Below are 17,625 nucleotides of genomic sequence, written 5' to 3'. Positions count from 1 at the left end.
ATCTGCGATCCTTTGCTCGATTTTGTTCTTTCTTCAACGAACAACCAACACCATTCGACGATCGACGCGTGTGTTCTCTTGTCGGTCGAGTGTTTTTTTTCAAATTATTTCAAAATTACCAAAGAAATATTTTGTTGTATGTTTGTGTAGATTACATAACATATAAATTATTCACAACAATATTTTAACATTCTGAAACAGTCTAATGCTGTTTCTCATTCGTTATCATTTGACAACTTTTTTACACTTACCACGGTTATGTATAATAATTCTTGGTGCAATGTTATAGTACATAATTCCCAATTTCTTTTACCTTTGATCAATAAACCGTTTTGAAATATTTTAAAGAAATTAGAGTTTTGTATGTATCTATTATATTTGTAATAATGCTCAACACTTGAATTCCACCAAAGGACGAATAATATCTTATTTTACCAATATGATTTTAAATAAACATTCAAATTTGTGCTGTACCATCTATACAAGACTAGAAGAAACTATAACATACAGATACGAAAAAGTACATGACTATTATTTTATTTCATAATGTAAAATACGTAGCCATATGGCAACAATGCGATCGAAAGGGTTAATCCTTATTCGGATTTTCAAAAGATAGTTTTCTAGAACCATTATTTCTGCAACTAGTAAGTGCAAACGAATTTCCTTTGTAACATTCCAAACAGTAGGGGGTTGCAGAAATTTTCAAATAATTATACCAACACACATTAAAACGTGCTTACTTTAAAGATAATCCAAAGAAGAGTTAATCGTACTCTAAACGTTCTTCCATTTCCACAACTCTCTCGTTACCGTTTCGCTATAGCAATTCCAAGCTTCCGCATTTAGATGAAACTTTCTCGTCATAATCAAGTGAATGCACTTATACATACGTTGACGCAACGATCTCGTACGTTTTGGAAAATGACTAGAGACTTTGGTATACAGTTTTTTTGAACGTAAATAATGGGGGTGAACGCATGAGGGTTCGACGGAAAGAATTATTCCTCGTGGAACTCATTGTCGGTCCGAATTCCGCGACACTGTGAGTGCTGTAAACAAATTCCATGTTCGCCAGCTAGTGGTAATATTCGGAGTAAATCCGTTTCTATCTTCCGCGAGTGAAACTAGGGACGAACTTCGATGGGCATAATTTTATTCGAATACATAGTGAGAAGAAGCAGTATCTAAGATCGTCATCTTGACTTTTAAACAGTTCATGAGATTAAATAATTGTTTGCAAAGTGTCTACTCATTCAAGAAGAAATATTATTTTATGATAAAGATTGGAATTAGCACGATCAATCAAGTAAAAATGACGAAATATTTTTTTCATCTTTTATTCGTTATTCGAAACTTTTTATCTAGATAATGAATTTGCCCATCTCTGGGACGAAGACAGTAGCTCAGCTGACAAAACGGTAACCACCCTTGGATTGAATGATTTTTGTGTTTCCGTTTAGACTCGCCACCCTGTACATGAACCATTCAGAATTTAAATTGATCAATCCCACAAAAGAAAAAGCGGTGAAACTTGATAATGTTAAAAACATTACTTTTTAAAACATTGTTTCGAGTATTCCAAGACAAAAGTTATGTCAGGAGCATTTGACGACAGAATAGCTACTAAGTTATTGCTTAGATAGGTATAAAGTCGTTACACCATGTTTTCTCGTTCATACGACTTCTTTTCTGTTTCATTTTGTTCGCTTAAAACTCAACTGCCTTCACTCACGTAGCTATAATTAGATGAATTTATTTATGTTTCCAGGGTAGCACAAAAATGGAATTTTTAACCTGTTCATTGAATATGTATTTAGTTATTGCGAGTAGCGAAAGTATTCCAGTGTGCAAACAACTCGTTAGTTTATTATTAAATTCATTAATTTCCATTATAATGTAGGTTGGAAAAAGTAACGAAAAATTATTCGATAGACAATAAATTAATAGATTATTTTCATTACGTAGTGAAACCATTTGCACTTTCCTCTTAACCTTTTAATAGACAGAGAAGAGTTAATTCATCGTTTGAAAATACCCCGTCAATAGGCAGGGCGAGTTAACTCTGTTTCTTGTCATTTATCGTTACACAGCTAGAGTATCGTCTTTGATCGAAAAATATGCCGGTTTAAATCATCTGTATCCTTCTGCTATTAACTTTATCATTCTCTTTCTATCCGAAATAACAATAGCACATATTCAGTTGTTAAGAAAAGAACAATCCATCAGATTCATAAAAAGATTAGCTCTACTGATTACATGGTAAAAAGAATCACACGAACGGTAAACAGAAAAGGGTCTAAAACAATGGGAAACATGTATCTTCTTAGATCAGAACTAACGTTGCATGGATTCAAATAAAGGTGACCATTAAACGTGATTATCATTGGCGTAACTAGGAGGGGCCAGGGGGGGCCTGCCTGGCCCTCCCCGTTCAGAAATTATTAAAATATGTAAAAAAACATTTGTCAGTTCGTAAAATCTTCAATTTCTTTTCGCATTTTTTTTTAAGAACTATGTTCGTTTTCCTACTCTTAGTTTTAGTGTTAATATTTAAATAATTATTGTAAAATGTGCAACTTTATTTTGTGCAACCCACGTACATGGTATAAAATACATACATGTGCCTAATAAGGAGCGTTATGGGCGAAAATCAGGGGATTTGGCCCCCCTCAGACAAAAATCCTAGTTACGCCAATGGTGATTATTAACAATTTTAGATAACAATGTAAGGTCAGCTATTACCATTCGTTACGACAGTGTATTTAAATCATCAAACACGCGTTGTTAATATAGTATCGTTCAGAAAATCCATAAAAACTCACATTTTATCCAGGCTCCCGACGTGGTCCACGTGGCCTTGGTTAATGGTCGAGGAGGCACGAGGGGTGGCAGAGCTATCCCCCACGGTGTCTTCGAACTCTCAAGAGCGTCTCACATGCTCTCGTCTGCTCCACGGTAATTCTACGTAAAGTCACTCGCAGTGAAAAACCGAGAGCAGTCGAGCGCGCGGTCGACCGACGGACCAGGAAAAATCACCGGTACTTTCGCGTGTCTCTCTTTTGACAGGGAAAATAACGGAATGCACTGTTCGTCGTTCGAATACCTCTCGATGAATTTCTCTCGGAAAACTGCCTTTACCGCCGTATATTATCCTCGACACGTCTCGATATTCCACGTAAACAATTCCGATCGCATCGATTGCAGGCTGTTCGAAGTGTAATCGTTTCGAGCAGCCCGCGCGAGCTCCTTACACGCTTCTCAAATCGGACCGTTTCCGCAAACGGCGGCAACAAACCGAATGACCTTATCGCCGTACACGTACTGACAATTCGTATCGGCCGACCTACCAACCGCAACCGTCGGTGGCCAGTTCCCTCTCTACCGCCATCTATCGTCGACGTTCTCCTTTAAATACGCTCGATGATCCAACAGAGAGAACGTAAAGTCCCTAGGCGGCGCGATTGTACGATTTTCGAAAGTCATCGTCCGATTGTAGCTGATGATTAATTAATCGCAATCGTGGTCTGTTTTTTATGAAATTGAACAAATAAACACGTCGGCATGAAACGCGTGCTCTTAAAATACAGAATTGAATATTTTTTTAGTTCATAGCCATGTGATCTATAGGTTAATCCATGTTTCAACATTATGAATCATTAACAAAGAATTTAATGATAAAGCTGCAGTGTGTTTAGATCGAGGAATGTTTGAATATCTGAAAGTCGGTTAGTGGGGAATCGTAAGAACCTAGGGAGAGTCAAATGCAGCAGTAGCTCCACCAGCGGTAGCACCACCACCATCGTTTCATCAGCAGCTCCGTCATCGGTAGCGAGCGAAAGAACGAGGTCTTCCGTTCCGGCATAATAGTCGTGCGAGTTGGCAGTCGCGTGGTTCTGTGCTGTCGTTTTTCCGATTCCCTGTAGCATTCCCAAGGAAAAGGACACGCGAGAAGTTCGTGTACCGTAGGTTCACCAGTGTGTTCGGTTTGTACGCGTTTTCCAGCAACATGAATGAAGAATACGATGCGATCGTGCTGGGCACCGGGCTCAAAGAGTGCATACTCTCGGGTATGCTGTCGGTCAGTGGAAAGAAAGTACTCCACGTAGATCGCAACAAGTACTACGGCGGTGAATCCGCCTCCATCACGCCGCTGGAAGATCTGCTCGCGTAAGTCCCGTGAAATTCCATCGCGTTGTCTTGACCGATTCATTTTTCCAACGTCGAACCGTAACTATTGCCGGCATACCAGGCGCATCTCTGAACCCGCGATCGACGAACCGTCACACGGTGACTCGTCTTAAATATTGATTTTCCCTACTCGGTTGTTTTCTCTCGGGGATAGATTCGCTGTTCGCGTCGCCGCTTGCATTCGAGTTTCTCCGTCAAGCGTATCGACGAGACGAAGCGTGACGTATACCGTCACCCGCGATAATACGTCGTTGCTGTGCGGCAGCTACCTCTAAGTATTTCATCCCTTTCTAAATGATTCCAGCGGAAGGTTGGCTAGAATGCCACTCGATACGAACACAGGGGGAGGGGCCAGCCCCGCAAAACGCACGTTCGATCGAACGTGGCAAAATCGGCTGTAACAGTTTCTCCGTTACCTGAACAGGAGAATCGTATTGTTTTCTTGTCGAGGCACTTTTTTACTTAACTTGCTCTTTCCTCGTTTCTCTCGCTCTTGCGTCTCCTTCGAAATGATACGAATCCACTGGATTGTTTGAAAAGTGATTAAACGTATTGCAAGATTTATAATCACTGGACTGACAATGCTTATGCATTTTTATAGAATGATTTTCAGAAACAGGATTTAAATAGTAAAGAAAATGTCTGTGTTCAATTATTATTTTTTAATGTTTTCATTTCGTTATGCTTTTCTCGATCATGGCTACAGGAAATCTATAAAGCCCGCAGTCTTATAATTACATTAGGTTGCACCTGGACAGTTACAAAGAGGAAATATTAAGTAATAGAATGCTGAGCGTACCGTTACTTGTATGCCATCCTTAATCTACTGTACGTGAAATTGAACATATGTCGCATGCCTATGTGGATTCGAGATTATAAAAACCGATATTTGTTACTCTGCAACCATTATTCTGTACTGAACAAATTCCGCAGTTTTTCGCCATTTCGACTTTTATATAAGATCATCTTTCGCGTAAGCGAAAACAATCGTGTTCTGAGTAAGATAACAAGGTGATGTATTTCCTAACATTAACAAACGAAAACGATAACACGTTCGCGCGATTGCACTTCTGGTTCATCGGAGAGGCAGTTATCGAATGTCCGGCTGCACTCAATAAATTGTAACACGCATCTAAACTACCCGTCTGTTGAAACAGAGTAACCATTGCTTTGACTGCATTGGACTCGCGTATAATTCCATGCGAAGAACGTTTCGAAAACAACGTGAAAGTAAAGGGAAAACTCGTTGTGTGCTGTAATAGAGAATTATAGACTAATCAAATGTTCACAATTATTGAAGCAAAAAAAACAACTTTTCCATAATACCACGTAAAGAGAGTACATGTATGCAATTTTATAACTTTTTCAATAAAATACTCCTATCTGCTAAATGCTTCGTTTGATCAGTGGAAATTGATGAAAACTCCTCCATCGCAACGTAAACATAAGCATCTGTTTGAATTTCAATTTATCAACAATCCGTATTCATAACAACAATTTTTACGAAGAGATTACTTCTAATAATTTTAGTATCACCATGATTGAGAAGTGTCTGGTAAAGTAGGAGTTCTCAACCTGATCGTTAACGATTCACGAAAAGTCAATCAAAAAACCTTTATTATGTTTACATATCATAATGTAATACTACCTATTAATAATATCGTATTGAGACACAAAAAAATTGTATTCGCAATGAAAGAAATAATCGCGTACAGCACGTTGCCCTTATCATTAATTTCAGTTTGTTGGGTTATCTAGGAAATTCAAGGCCCCACCACCGGATGAGAGTTACGGTCGTGGCCGCGACTGGAACGTTGATTTAATTCCCAAGTTCCTGATGGCGAATGGCATGCTGGTGAAACTACTAATTCATACCGGCGTGACACGGTACCTAGAATTCAAAAGCATTAGCATTGTCCAGTGACCTAATGGGCCTTTTTGAGAAGAGACGTTTCCGTAGCTTCCTAATCTGGGTGCAAAATATGCAAGAGGACAAACGGGAAACCTGGGACGGTTTCGACCCATTTAACAATAGCATGAGCGCGTTGTACAACAAGTTCAACCTCGATAAAAATACTCAAGATTTTACGGGTCACGCATTAGCGCTTTATAGGTAAACGATTGTTACCATGATTTATATGTTTATAACTTTATAGTGATCGATTGAATATGATACGTTGCCGTTTCAGGGACGACGACTACATTAGCCAACGTGCAATTACGACTATAAGAAGAATTAAATTGTACAGCGACAGTTTAGCGCGTTATGGAAAATCACCGTATCTCTATCCTATGTACGGGTTAGGCGAGCTTCCCCAAGGTTTCGCCCGACTTAGCGCCATTTATGGTGGAACATACATGCTAGACAAACCGATCGACGAAATCGTCGTGAAGGACGGAAAGGTAAAAATATTCAATCATATAATAATTAAAGAATATTTGAAGTGAAACTTCGTAATAATTAATTATTGATTCTTTATAGGTCGTCGGTGTACGTTCTGGAGATGAGGTAGCTCATTGCAAACAAGTATTCTGTGATCCCACGTACGTACCTGATCGCGTACAAAAAGTGGGTCAGGTCATAAGATGCATTTGCCTCTTAGACCATCCTATACCAGGCACCGGAGACGCTCTCTCTACACAAATTATTATTCCCCAGAAACAAGTAGGCAAATTCATGTCTTAGTTGTATTTGGTATTCAAAAAACGACACTAAGGATAAACATAATTTCTTTTTGTTCTGTAGGTTAACCGTAATTCCGATATCTACGTATCTCTAGTATCGCACACTCATCAAGTAGCGGCGAAAGGGTGGTTCATAGCCATGGTGTCTACTACAGTCGAAACGAAAAATCCAGAAATCGAGATTAAACCTGGTCTGGACTTACTCGGCCCGATCAGACAAAAGTTCATATCAGTAACCGACTATATGGAGCCAACCGACGATGGCTTGAACAGTCAAGTCTTCATATCGACAAGTTACGATGCCACCACACATTTCGAAACTACTTGCTTAGATGTCCTTGATATATTCAAACGAGCTACCGGCGAAGAGTTTGACTTTCAGAAAGTGAAACAAGACCTAGGCGAGGAAGACCAGTAACCATAAAACAATTACCACCGCTGGTTATTTTCGAAACTAGTTCATCCTGAATTAAAAAAAAAAAACACGAAAACGAGTGAGCAACGTAATTTAAGTATGTACCGACTACGTCGGTGTTTATTCGAGTCTCGAGGCAGATGCAATCTGCTAATAGACTCATGCCTAACAATTCGAAATTCTCTTTCGCAGAGAATTATTAAAGGTGAAAAGTATCCAAAATTTATTTTTTAAGTTTAAATATCATTCTACGAACTATCCTGAGTACATTTTTGTCTGAAATACACAAATACGACATATTCTCAAAGGGTTGATGATGAAACTTGTACCGTCTGTCATTTGAATATTTTCGATACATTCTGAACGGAGAACGAAATAAAATTTACAGGACGATTTGAGTGTCTCCATACATTTACCACCACCAGTGCGTTTTTAGAGTAAATTAACACGACATCATAAATATGTCATATTTTAAGTATCAAATGAAAGAATACGAATTCATCAAAATTGTAAATTTGAATGAATTTTTGTAGATGTACTGTTACTCGCAGTCGTTGAAATAGAGTTACGAAATGAGGTACAAGATGAAGGTAATTTAAAAAAAAAACAAGTAAATCGACGCGCTGATATCTAGATAGTATGCCGATGCCACGGTGTAGTAATAGTAATTATACCATATTTCTGCACATTTAGTTGTGATATTATTTGAGAACTCCAAATATGTATATCAAACAAAAATGCATGAGCTACAGCACTCATAAAGAACAACTGCCTGTAACTGAGATTAATTACAGGGGAGAAATCTATATGGAAGTATTAGGGGAAAAAGGTTAAGAGAGCGGCCAAGCATATAAATATAAATTAAATAGTTAAATGTATATTATTTCTCATTCTCAGATATACAAGAATGAGAGTATAAAAAAGATGAAATCGTTGAAACGTTGTTACTTTATGTGAGCTTGAGAACCAGAATATTTCCTTATCCAGTATTTATGGTCACTATCAATTAAGGGGACGTATTAATAAATTGAAAAAAGACAGTTATACACAAACACGCATTTTCTTCGAAATGTTGTACGTGCACATCAATGTATAGGCGAATGTTTTGTTACCAAGTGATTGGCTATTTCTCAGAATTTTTATTTCGCTTCTATTCTTGCTTGAAGGTATAAGCGCACCGCGAATTCATATCACGTACGAAATTCATTGAACGGCGGTTACATGTTGCGCCATTACTTTATCTAAAGTGTTACCCACGTAACTGTAAATGTGACAGTCGCAAAAAAAATAAATGATATTGTATTAATTTCATCAGTCTGTATTCCTAGCGTCTCTATCATAATATATTAATGGGGCAGATTTAAAGTAAATAAAAAAACAAGTTATACATTAATCAACCTATAAGTTTTAACACATAAATATTATTATCTCGGCATCCAATTATAACGATGTCATTGTAAACAACTGGCGACGAAAATACTTCACCAGGAAGCTTTTCAGTTTTTGTCAATGTATTTGTTATAAAATTATAAATATATAGAGTGCCATCTGTACATGCTATAAACAAAATGTTATTTTCGCACCAGGGAGTTGCAAAAACTGGTGACTCAAGGCTCAATACATATTTCAAAGTAGGTTGAGTTCTAAAGTTCGCATCTGTCGATTCCAAATGATACAGATTCTTGTTCTGACTAGCTAAAATTATACTTTCGCGTCTTGTAAGTGGATCGTTTTGCTTCACAACATATGCAAATACATTGCCATTGACCTTGTATTGCCACATCTAGAAATCATGGAACAAAATGAAGTATTTTATAAAAAAAACTATGCTGAATATATATTACCTTAACATTAATTTCAATGTCAAAGCATATCAGTGTTCCTGTTACAGAGCAAAATAAGACAAGACCGGTGCTTAACGTCACTGGTGGAATGAAAATAGGATCCGTTAATTTATGTCTCCAAATAACTTTTCCTGACGATTGTTCTAGCGCCAAACAAGAACCGTCTAAAGTTCCAAATAACACGCAATCTGATGGTAAGTGTAAACAGCCAGAAGCACTAATACTTCCACTGCTAGTCTTATCTTTCCAAATTTCAAGTCCATCCTAAATTGAACTCTTTTTTAGTTGCTAAAATAAGCAGAAAGCAAATAGGTGTATGTACCTTTATAGAGAGGCAATATATATAACAATCATACGATCCAACAAATATTTTTCTTCGTTCTTTGCAAGCTACTGCTGAACATTTCACAACATCTCCTGTCTGATGTTTCCAGATAACTTTCCCTGTTTTTAAATCTATACAATAAACATTACCATCGTAACACCCTGCAAATGATAAAACTAAAGAATCTAACACAAATTTTTTGTGTAGCAAATAAAACTTACCTACTATACCCCTGAAATCATCCAAAATTAAAACTGAAGCTTCAATTCTATCAGGTAATTTAACTGTGAATGCAGGAAAGCAACTTTCCAGTTCTAATTGAAGTGTGGTAATTAATCCAGAATGTGATCCTACTGTTGCATATGTCTTTTCACTAAATAAAATATCGATTACTTGAGATGAAAGGTCTACCTAATGCTACTTGTTGAATTCTTACTTACTCTGAGTAACGAAATATAATTGGCGATGCGTCTATACACTTGTATAAATTAAAGGTTTTTAATATCTCAATTTTGGAAATTGTATTGTATTGTAATTTAGATACATTATCTATACTCGCAGATTCGATATTTATGTGTCCTTTGCATTTGTGCCACTGATATTTATAAACTGGAGTTTTCCTAATCACTGATCCAGAATCATAATTCTGTGCATTAGATTGTTTTAATAATACCTTATCTTGCACTAAATTGTGAATTAAAGGTATTATTTGTTTGTTATTAGGGGCAGATTTAAAGGAGTTAATTGTTGTATCTTTGACATCAGATATTATACTTGTTACATAATTAAAACATTCATCAATAGTAGCATCATTTAATAACATGCCAATTAATTCAGGAAATTCCACATTCATTTGTTTAGACATAGTACTTGATATTTGCAATGCTATTATAGATGTACCACCTAATTTTAAAAATCCACTGTTTTCACCATTTAAACTATTTCTCCAAAGAGACCTAAGAATTTCTTCAACTTTTTGGGTATCAGTATTGTTTGTTACTGTATTTATCATTTGTTCGTCTATACACTTTTTTAAAAAATTTGTAGAGATTTTTCCACTGGAGGTAAATTCAAAATGTTCTAAAAAAAGAATTTTGTCTGGTCTGTACAAAGGATGTAAATTTTGTAAGTGTTCTACCATGACATTATTCATGATGGAATAATCAGTAACTTTCTCCTTAGTAGCTAAACACAGATACAATTTGTGGTGGCTCTCATCCCATAATACGTAACAATTTTTAATAAACTTTACTTGTAATACAAATTTTTCTAGTTCTGTCAAATGTATCTTATTTCCAAATCTTTTTATGATATTATTACTCCTTCCTTTATAAAATATTCTACTTTCTTCATCAATCTGGAAGAGAATCACGTTTATTATACACAATATATTTTATATTTTAATAAATATATTATGTATATTAATGTATAATATATTATGTATCTTTTAATAAATATATTATATTATATTTGCTTACATAAACTATGTCACCACTGTCACGAAATAGTGGTAGATTTAAATCTTGTACATTTTCATCATCTATCACACATATTCTGCTACCACTTCCTACATGGAAACATAAATCTTGAATATTTTTTATACCAATAAGAAAATATCAACAAGTTATGAAAAATTAAAGAACTACCTATATAAAGAAAGCCTGTACCGTTTGATACTAGTTCCCCTTTTTCATTTTTAACTTGAAATGTAGTTTGTGATAATACTTGTCCTAGGTACTGTGTGTTAGATTGCATGTCTGTAGTTATAATTTCATTGATACTAGCCCAACAAGATAGTTCTGTGATACCATAAATATTGTAGAATCTTGTATTATTACTAGGATGCTTTGCTTCTAAAAATAACTCTAATTTGGGAAAAGGTTCTCCACCTAAAAGAAGAACTCTGAGTGAAGTATTACCACTTAGAATAGTGGCCTTTAGTCGTTCGGTTGTCCAATTGTACAAAAAGACTGATGGAGTCATTTGCAATACAGTAATTTGACTAGAATAAGCTACTTCCAAAAATCTGAAAGCAGAGGATGCTTTGGTGAACAGAAATTTCTATTGGAAACAGCAGGAAACAGAATATCTTCTTGTCTTTACATTTACCTATTTGCATTATTTTTCAGTGACTTTGAACTCATAAATAATGTTCCAGCACTTGATAGAGCAAGGAAAATTTCAATGATACTTGGATCGAATGTGAAGCTTGTAAACTGAGCAATTTTGTCACATTTTTGGATATTTAATTTTGCTTTCAAATCTAGTATGTTGGGAATTATACAAGCATGCATTACTTTAACAACTTTTGGTGCACCAGTTGAACCAGAAGTACAAATAGCATAAGCATAATGATTTCTGTCACTGTACTGCATATCTTGCTTTTGATTTTCTTTCAGTTTCATCAAATATATACGTTCACCATGTATTATAAATTCCTTCATAATATTTCCTTCAATTATTGTGTCTTTGCAAAATAAATAATGTATATGTAACATATTTTTTAACTTTGTATACTCTGTTTCATTGACTGGTATAATTACAAAACTAAATTCACAACTTAAAATCCTATAAAACAAACATGTTTGAGTTTTTTAATTTCATGTCACATTATATTAATACCTTAGTTCGTCGAAACTCTTACCCAAGCATTAACGAAATTACACAATATTCAGGAACATCAAAATTAATGCCAATAAATTTGAAACCGTTTATGTTTTGTAAGAAATCAGAAAGCATAGTTTTTGTAACAAGAAGTTCTTTATAACTTATGCAAATAGTTCTGTTTAAGTCATGGTACTCAATTGCCACATTCTCAATTTCATACCAGTTGCAAATGTCATATAATTTTGTTACCATACTTAATGGCTTGTTGCAATGAGGAATATTTTCGACTATGGTATCTGAAATAGTTACTCATAAGTTAACATTGTCACTTTATGATAATTGTTAACTTTTAATTTATAGTAATATTAATTTGAAAAATTGTAAATACCCATTATTACATGTCATGAAATATTTTTTATTTGATATAAAAACTATTCCTCCTATTTGTAATTCATATGTTTATTGACATTAAGAATTATGTCAACTGCTGTCGTTACACAACATTTTCTACACTGTCGGACCAAACAATTACCCACTCTATTCTGCAACTTGACAGTCATTAGATCATTAGATAAAATGAAAGTTACATTTTATGCTGCGATGTTCAACTGCATTCAACTGCATTTTAAAAACCATAGAATACAGAAAATGCAACTTTTTGCGTGTTTTTTTCAACAGTGTCTAAAGAAGAATGTGATGCCGTCTAGCGTCTAACTTATGGTATTTATTCCAATAGTACCCTATGAGTTTGGCCGTAGATTGTACTGTGAGTCTGTTTCGACCATTTCTAATTATCTATGAGAATCATCTTATAGTGCCACCACGTAACGAAGTGAAGTACTAAGTGGATTGTAGCTTGCACGTTTCGCCTCAAATAACACCACAGGTCTTGTTTTCTATGACTACGTATCATAACATTACACATTAATTATAAATTATTACAACCAAGAATTGCTGGTTCATACTATCGCTTCAGAGAAATTCTACAAACAATTTATAACTGTTGAAAAAGGTTTTTAATCGTAACTTGCAAGGTGTTCCAACGGTGTTCACGTATGGTAGTTAAATGTGTGTAAATAATTATATGAAGAAATTTCTTGTCATACCTTTCACAACAGATATGTAATTCACAAAATCTAAATTTTTAATTATTCCCCATAGGTCTATTAATGAGTGTACAATTTTTGTAACTTACAGTTGTTGTTGCATGTTCATAGGAGCAATTGGAAATGAAATTGCTCATGATAGAAATAAAACTTATATTCTAAACAGATGAAACAGAATCTTCAGATCTAATAAATGTACTAAATATTATGCAGATCTAATACACTGCTAAGTGAATGTAACAATGGTACAGTAATATTCATTTATATTTTTGTAATTCCTACTTTGTATGGTAAATAGTATTACTAAACGTTATACAAATAATTTGGGATAAATAAACCATGTACACATCAATAGAATTTTCAGTATTAAATAGTAACTATGTGGTGCATCAATTGGAAGTTATGTGATTATTAAGGAATTGATTAAAATAAGACAACGGGTGCAAGAGATTGTAAATTTTCGAGCGTTAAGACAAATTTTTTAGTAAATCAAAATATTGAATACTCTTGAATGTTAATTTACTTTTCTTCACACCACTCGTTCTCTTTGCGCACTTGTTCTTCCTCCGATGCATTAAAATCATTTTTAATGTTAAATGTTTTTCGAATTTCATCAGGTGTTTTGCCTTTTATCATATTGGCAACAGTTTTGCATGTCACATCTAACAGTCCTTTAATATCGAGATAATTAGCTGCTAAAATTAATTCAAAAAGGGTTCCCTGATCAACCTGTAAATAAATTATTCATATATTTAAAGGTATATATAACATTTTTTTTTTTTTTAAGAATACAAGTGAACAAAGTATTCAACTGCTTGTGTCATAATGATATGCCACAAATATCCTGTATCGTCTTACCCATAATGAAAAATGACCTCTGTAAGCACATATCTATGTGCATCTGCCAGATGGCTATTTCAGTTACCACACATAAACATTCAATTAAAATGTAATTTTTATCAAGAGGTTTGTCGTGTATGTTTAATAATCATATGATAGTGCAAGGGATTAAATCATTATAACAAAGTTAAATGAAGTTACCTTTAAAAAGTCTGCATCCCAGGAACTTATATCATCTGTACGCTTTTCTTTGGTTTCCTCATCTTCGTGAGGAGGTGGATCATCTTTATGATAAGTAGCCCACTGTATTACTTTCCTGAGAATAGCAGAGTTAACATTTGGAAGAGGAACAACTTCCTCTTCGTCTTCGTCCATACCAAGATCTTCCAACATAGTTTTTATGGTAACTGAACATTTTGCAATATCAACATCCACCTCAAACACTTCTCCGTCCGAGCTTTGTAGCTTAATATTAGGCATCTGAAAGGGATTTCATACTACGTATGTACTTATCAACTACATTGCACTAAAAAATATACACTCTGCAGCGATGAAGTGCCCTGGTTTTTTATGTGTACACCTTTGTTTCGTTCGACTACGGTATGACAACAAACTAAGTATGTCGGAAAATTATTTACTTCATTTAATGTTAACTCACAATGAAATTGTTCATTCAAAATCGTTCGTTTCTGAAAATGGACAGGCACTGCATCGACATTTTTCGTGACACCTGCACTTAACATCGACGTTATTTTCGAAAATCAAACGTAACGTCGAGTAAAAAATTGAACAGTTGTCGGACACATGAAAGGGATTTGAAATATTCACCGTGAAACGCTGGCTGCAATTATTATCAAATGTTTTGCTATAACCCTGACGAGCGCGAGCTCCTTGTACAACTTTCTCGTTCTTACTTTAACTTTCGCACTTCTTTTATTCTGCTCGCTCGCTCGATCTCAACATTTCTTCTCTGTCCAAGATGTCTGCGTCCTTCTCAATTTATCGGATTCCTAGTTCTCTCCTTCTCACTCTTCTATTTCCATCTCTTTTGCGTAGTTTCTGGACACATGAAGCACACGCAGCTTGAATAACACGTTCCTTTAACCACTGCTAGATGTCGTTATTGTATTCTGTAACAGTGTAAATTGTAAGCGTCGGTGGAAGAATATTCAAATATTAAGTATATGTACAGATCGATGCAAAGTTTGTCACTTTCATTCGACGCTTCATTTTAAAATAAAATTATTTGCTTATGTCACGCTTTTTAAACTGAGCTGTCAAAATCGTATTTTAACATTTTAAAAATAGTCTTAAAGCTTTTGTTTCATAAATCTATTAAGTGTCAAAATGATTTTTTTCAGTAAACCAGTGCTGATTTAGTTCAAGGTAAAGATACTTACTTAATTGGTCCAGATTTTACATTAAATGTATACTGTTAGTAGTATTTCTCACAAAGGGAAATGATACGTGGCACAAAAGTTCGAGTACTCTATGAATTCAAAGTGGTATTCAAATCTGTATAATAATGTTCATACATGTAATCCATTGTCGACTAATTAGAATAATCAAACTTTTAAATTATCAAACCCTTTGCGCCATACTAATTATTTCAAGTGTAAAGTAAAAATATAAAATACTGAATGAAGTTTGCGTTCTTCTTTCCTGATCCAGGAATCAACGAACCAAAATCCTTATTTGAACAATGTCTGAATGAAAGATGTACAGCATCGTTTCAAATGTCGCATCGATAGACTATTAATCATTCACCAAGTATGCAGAGATTATCTACGTCAATAAGTCTCGCCTTGAAAGCGCAACAACGCGAAATGCTGAAAAATGACGTATGTAGTTTACAAGACGTGAAACGTATGCTTTGCATATCTTCTAAAACAATTCTTTACATTCCTCCTGAAACAATCGGAAGCTTCAAATTTTGATATTCAAAATGTCAAAAGCTCAATGCGAAAAATTTGATTAAAATATAAAGAGAAAAAAGATATTTCCCTTTTCTTTTCTTGTGTATAAATTATGTTCGTAGTTAAAAACATTTATGGACAACCCACAGTTCTTTCTTAAGGGATCTGTTCCTACAGTAATATAAATACTTTCATAAACTATTAAAGATTGAGGGCTTAGAATATTCCACAAACATCAGGTAAAACACTTATTTTAATTGTACAAGAGCTTTAGATATTTCATACAGCTTTGTACAAATCTAGTAAATCGTGTGTTTAGTGTGGCCAATGAATTTAACCGCGCTATCGATTATGTGTCAAAAAGCCTTTCACGTTTCAAAAATAAACTTATCAACTTATGTTTCTTTTTTGTTCACCTCACCTCTACAATATCTATTGTTCCGAGGTATGTCGATGTGTTCCGTGTAGGATGAATAAACAATATAATTGTATAAACACTATAAACGACAGAATACATCGCAGCATTGAGCAAAGCATCCCTTATAACAGGTGTCTCGAACCCCACTATATTCTCCTTGACTTAAAATAATAAAGTACACCTACGCCTATTCCATATTGTGATCGTATCCAAGTTCGAGTGGGCGCTTACTGTCGAATCTTCTCCTTGTATTAATTGCTCCGTCCGAAACTGTAACTCGGGCTATCATATTAATTGTCGTTATTCGAAATAGAGATATTTATTTAACCTGAATTTAAAAAAAAACTTTGTTTTTTATTTATTTTTAAGATTGATTATGTGACTAGAGGGGAATTCAAAGTGGTTAAACGGCACGGGACGAGAATGAAGAGGCAATGCGTCCCGGGAATATAGGGCGGAATGTTGCGAGGGGTGGTTAAGAAGATGCGGCTAACCCGGTTTCGTACTTCCTGCGTTGCTTATTTATTAAATATCGTATCTACAAACCAAAATAAATATGTTACTGTACTGCGTACATTAGAAACTTCAGCGTTCAACACTTTGAGTGCGGAATATTTCAAAGTTGAACATCTGTGGAGGACACCTCCTGAGAGAGACCTGAAGAATTCATTTTTACATATCATGTACCGTATAGAAATATCAATTATTTATCTATATAACGTATAATTAAGTCTTCGGTTTAACGTATTGCGTAAGTTTACACTCTTGTTTTATTTAAGTTTTGGTTTTGGTTTTAGGTTTTGGTTCTGTTTGCTCACTTGTAGCCGACTGCCACAACGATTATGTATTAGTTTTCATTACTATAATGCATACTCTGTCTTATTTTATTTATTTCAATTATATTTAACATCTTTGTTACAATAAAATAAGGAAAAAACAGATAACAAACGGATAATTCATGGTTGAGTCGGCAAGGGGTTCAGCGAATACTGTTTTGCAATCTCAACTTGTTTCAACGGAACGTTTCTTCGGTAAATAATTAAACAAATTAAATTAAACACTATGACTTTACCTCCACGGTGACTTTCCAAACGCTGGACACAAAACGAGCGGTAAGATGTTTGGGCGGAATGAGTGGATTTCGTTAAGTTCAGCGACTCTCGAGCCGATAGTTTATGGGGAGGGAAAGGGGTCGTTCGATGACGCAAAATCCCCTCAAACAGAATCTCCAGTTTCTCTATCATACAGCACGAACCAGTGGATTTTTTTTCTCGACGC

The 17,625-nt window shown here is 35.0% G+C and overlaps 4 protein-coding genes across 5 annotated transcripts in view; 1 reads left to right on the top strand and 3 right to left on the bottom strand.

Annotated features, from left to right (window-relative positions):
* LOC107189815 (probable phospholipid-transporting ATPase VD) overlaps positions 1–3,307 on the bottom strand; it is a 38,383-nt gene extending 35,076 nt beyond the window's left edge. For both annotated transcript variants that reach the window (XM_015578481.1, XM_015578482.1), the window contains exon 1: positions 2,826–3,307. The gene's annotated coding sequence lies outside the window, so the exon portion shown is untranslated. The remainder of the gene's footprint in view (positions 1–2,825) is intronic.
* A 534-nt stretch (positions 3,308–3,841) lies between these two features.
* LOC107189820 (rab GDP dissociation inhibitor beta) lies at positions 3,842–7,737 on the top strand. The gene is given in 6 exon segments (XM_015578488.1): positions 3,842–4,170; positions 5,950–6,099; positions 6,101–6,304; positions 6,381–6,594; positions 6,674–6,856; positions 6,938–7,737. Coding segments are annotated over 6 exon segments (1,269 nt in total). The 5' UTR covers positions 3,842–4,009; the 3' UTR covers positions 7,295–7,737.
* On the bottom strand, positions 7,735–12,459 carry LOC107189810 (acyl-CoA synthetase family member 4). The gene is made up of 10 exons (XM_015578476.1): positions 12,456–12,459; positions 12,105–12,363; positions 11,570–12,028; positions 11,107–11,486; positions 10,939–11,027; positions 9,901–10,817; positions 9,682–9,833; positions 9,458–9,621; positions 9,136–9,399; positions 7,735–9,074 (listed from the first exon to the last, which is right to left on the bottom strand). The coding sequence occupies exons 1-10, from the start codon at positions 12,457–12,459 to the stop codon at positions 8,685–8,687; spliced, it is 3,078 nt and encodes a 1,025-aa protein (XP_015433962.1). The 3' UTR covers positions 7,735–8,684.
* A 1,101-nt stretch (positions 12,460–13,560) lies between these two features.
* LOC107189834 (S-phase kinase-associated protein 1) lies at positions 13,561–15,011 on the bottom strand. Its single transcript, XM_015578505.1, has 3 exons — positions 14,842–15,011; positions 14,215–14,493; positions 13,561–13,902 (listed from the first exon to the last, which is right to left on the bottom strand). The coding sequence occupies exons 2-3, from the start codon at positions 14,491–14,493 to the stop codon at positions 13,693–13,695; spliced, it is 489 nt and encodes a 162-aa protein (XP_015433991.1). The 5' UTR covers positions 14,842–15,011; the 3' UTR covers positions 13,561–13,692.
* Between the last annotated feature and the right edge of the window lie 2,614 nt (positions 15,012–17,625).

This window comes from Dufourea novaeangliae, unplaced genomic scaffold (genome assembly GCF_001272555.1).
Source record: "Dufourea novaeangliae isolate 0120121106 unplaced genomic scaffold, ASM127255v1 scaffold173, whole genome shotgun sequence".
Classification (NCBI taxonomy): Eukaryota; Metazoa; Arthropoda; class Insecta; order Hymenoptera; family Halictidae; genus Dufourea; species Dufourea novaeangliae.
Note: the sequence above shows the minus strand (reverse complement) of the source record. Positions and strands in the feature narration are given on the sequence as shown.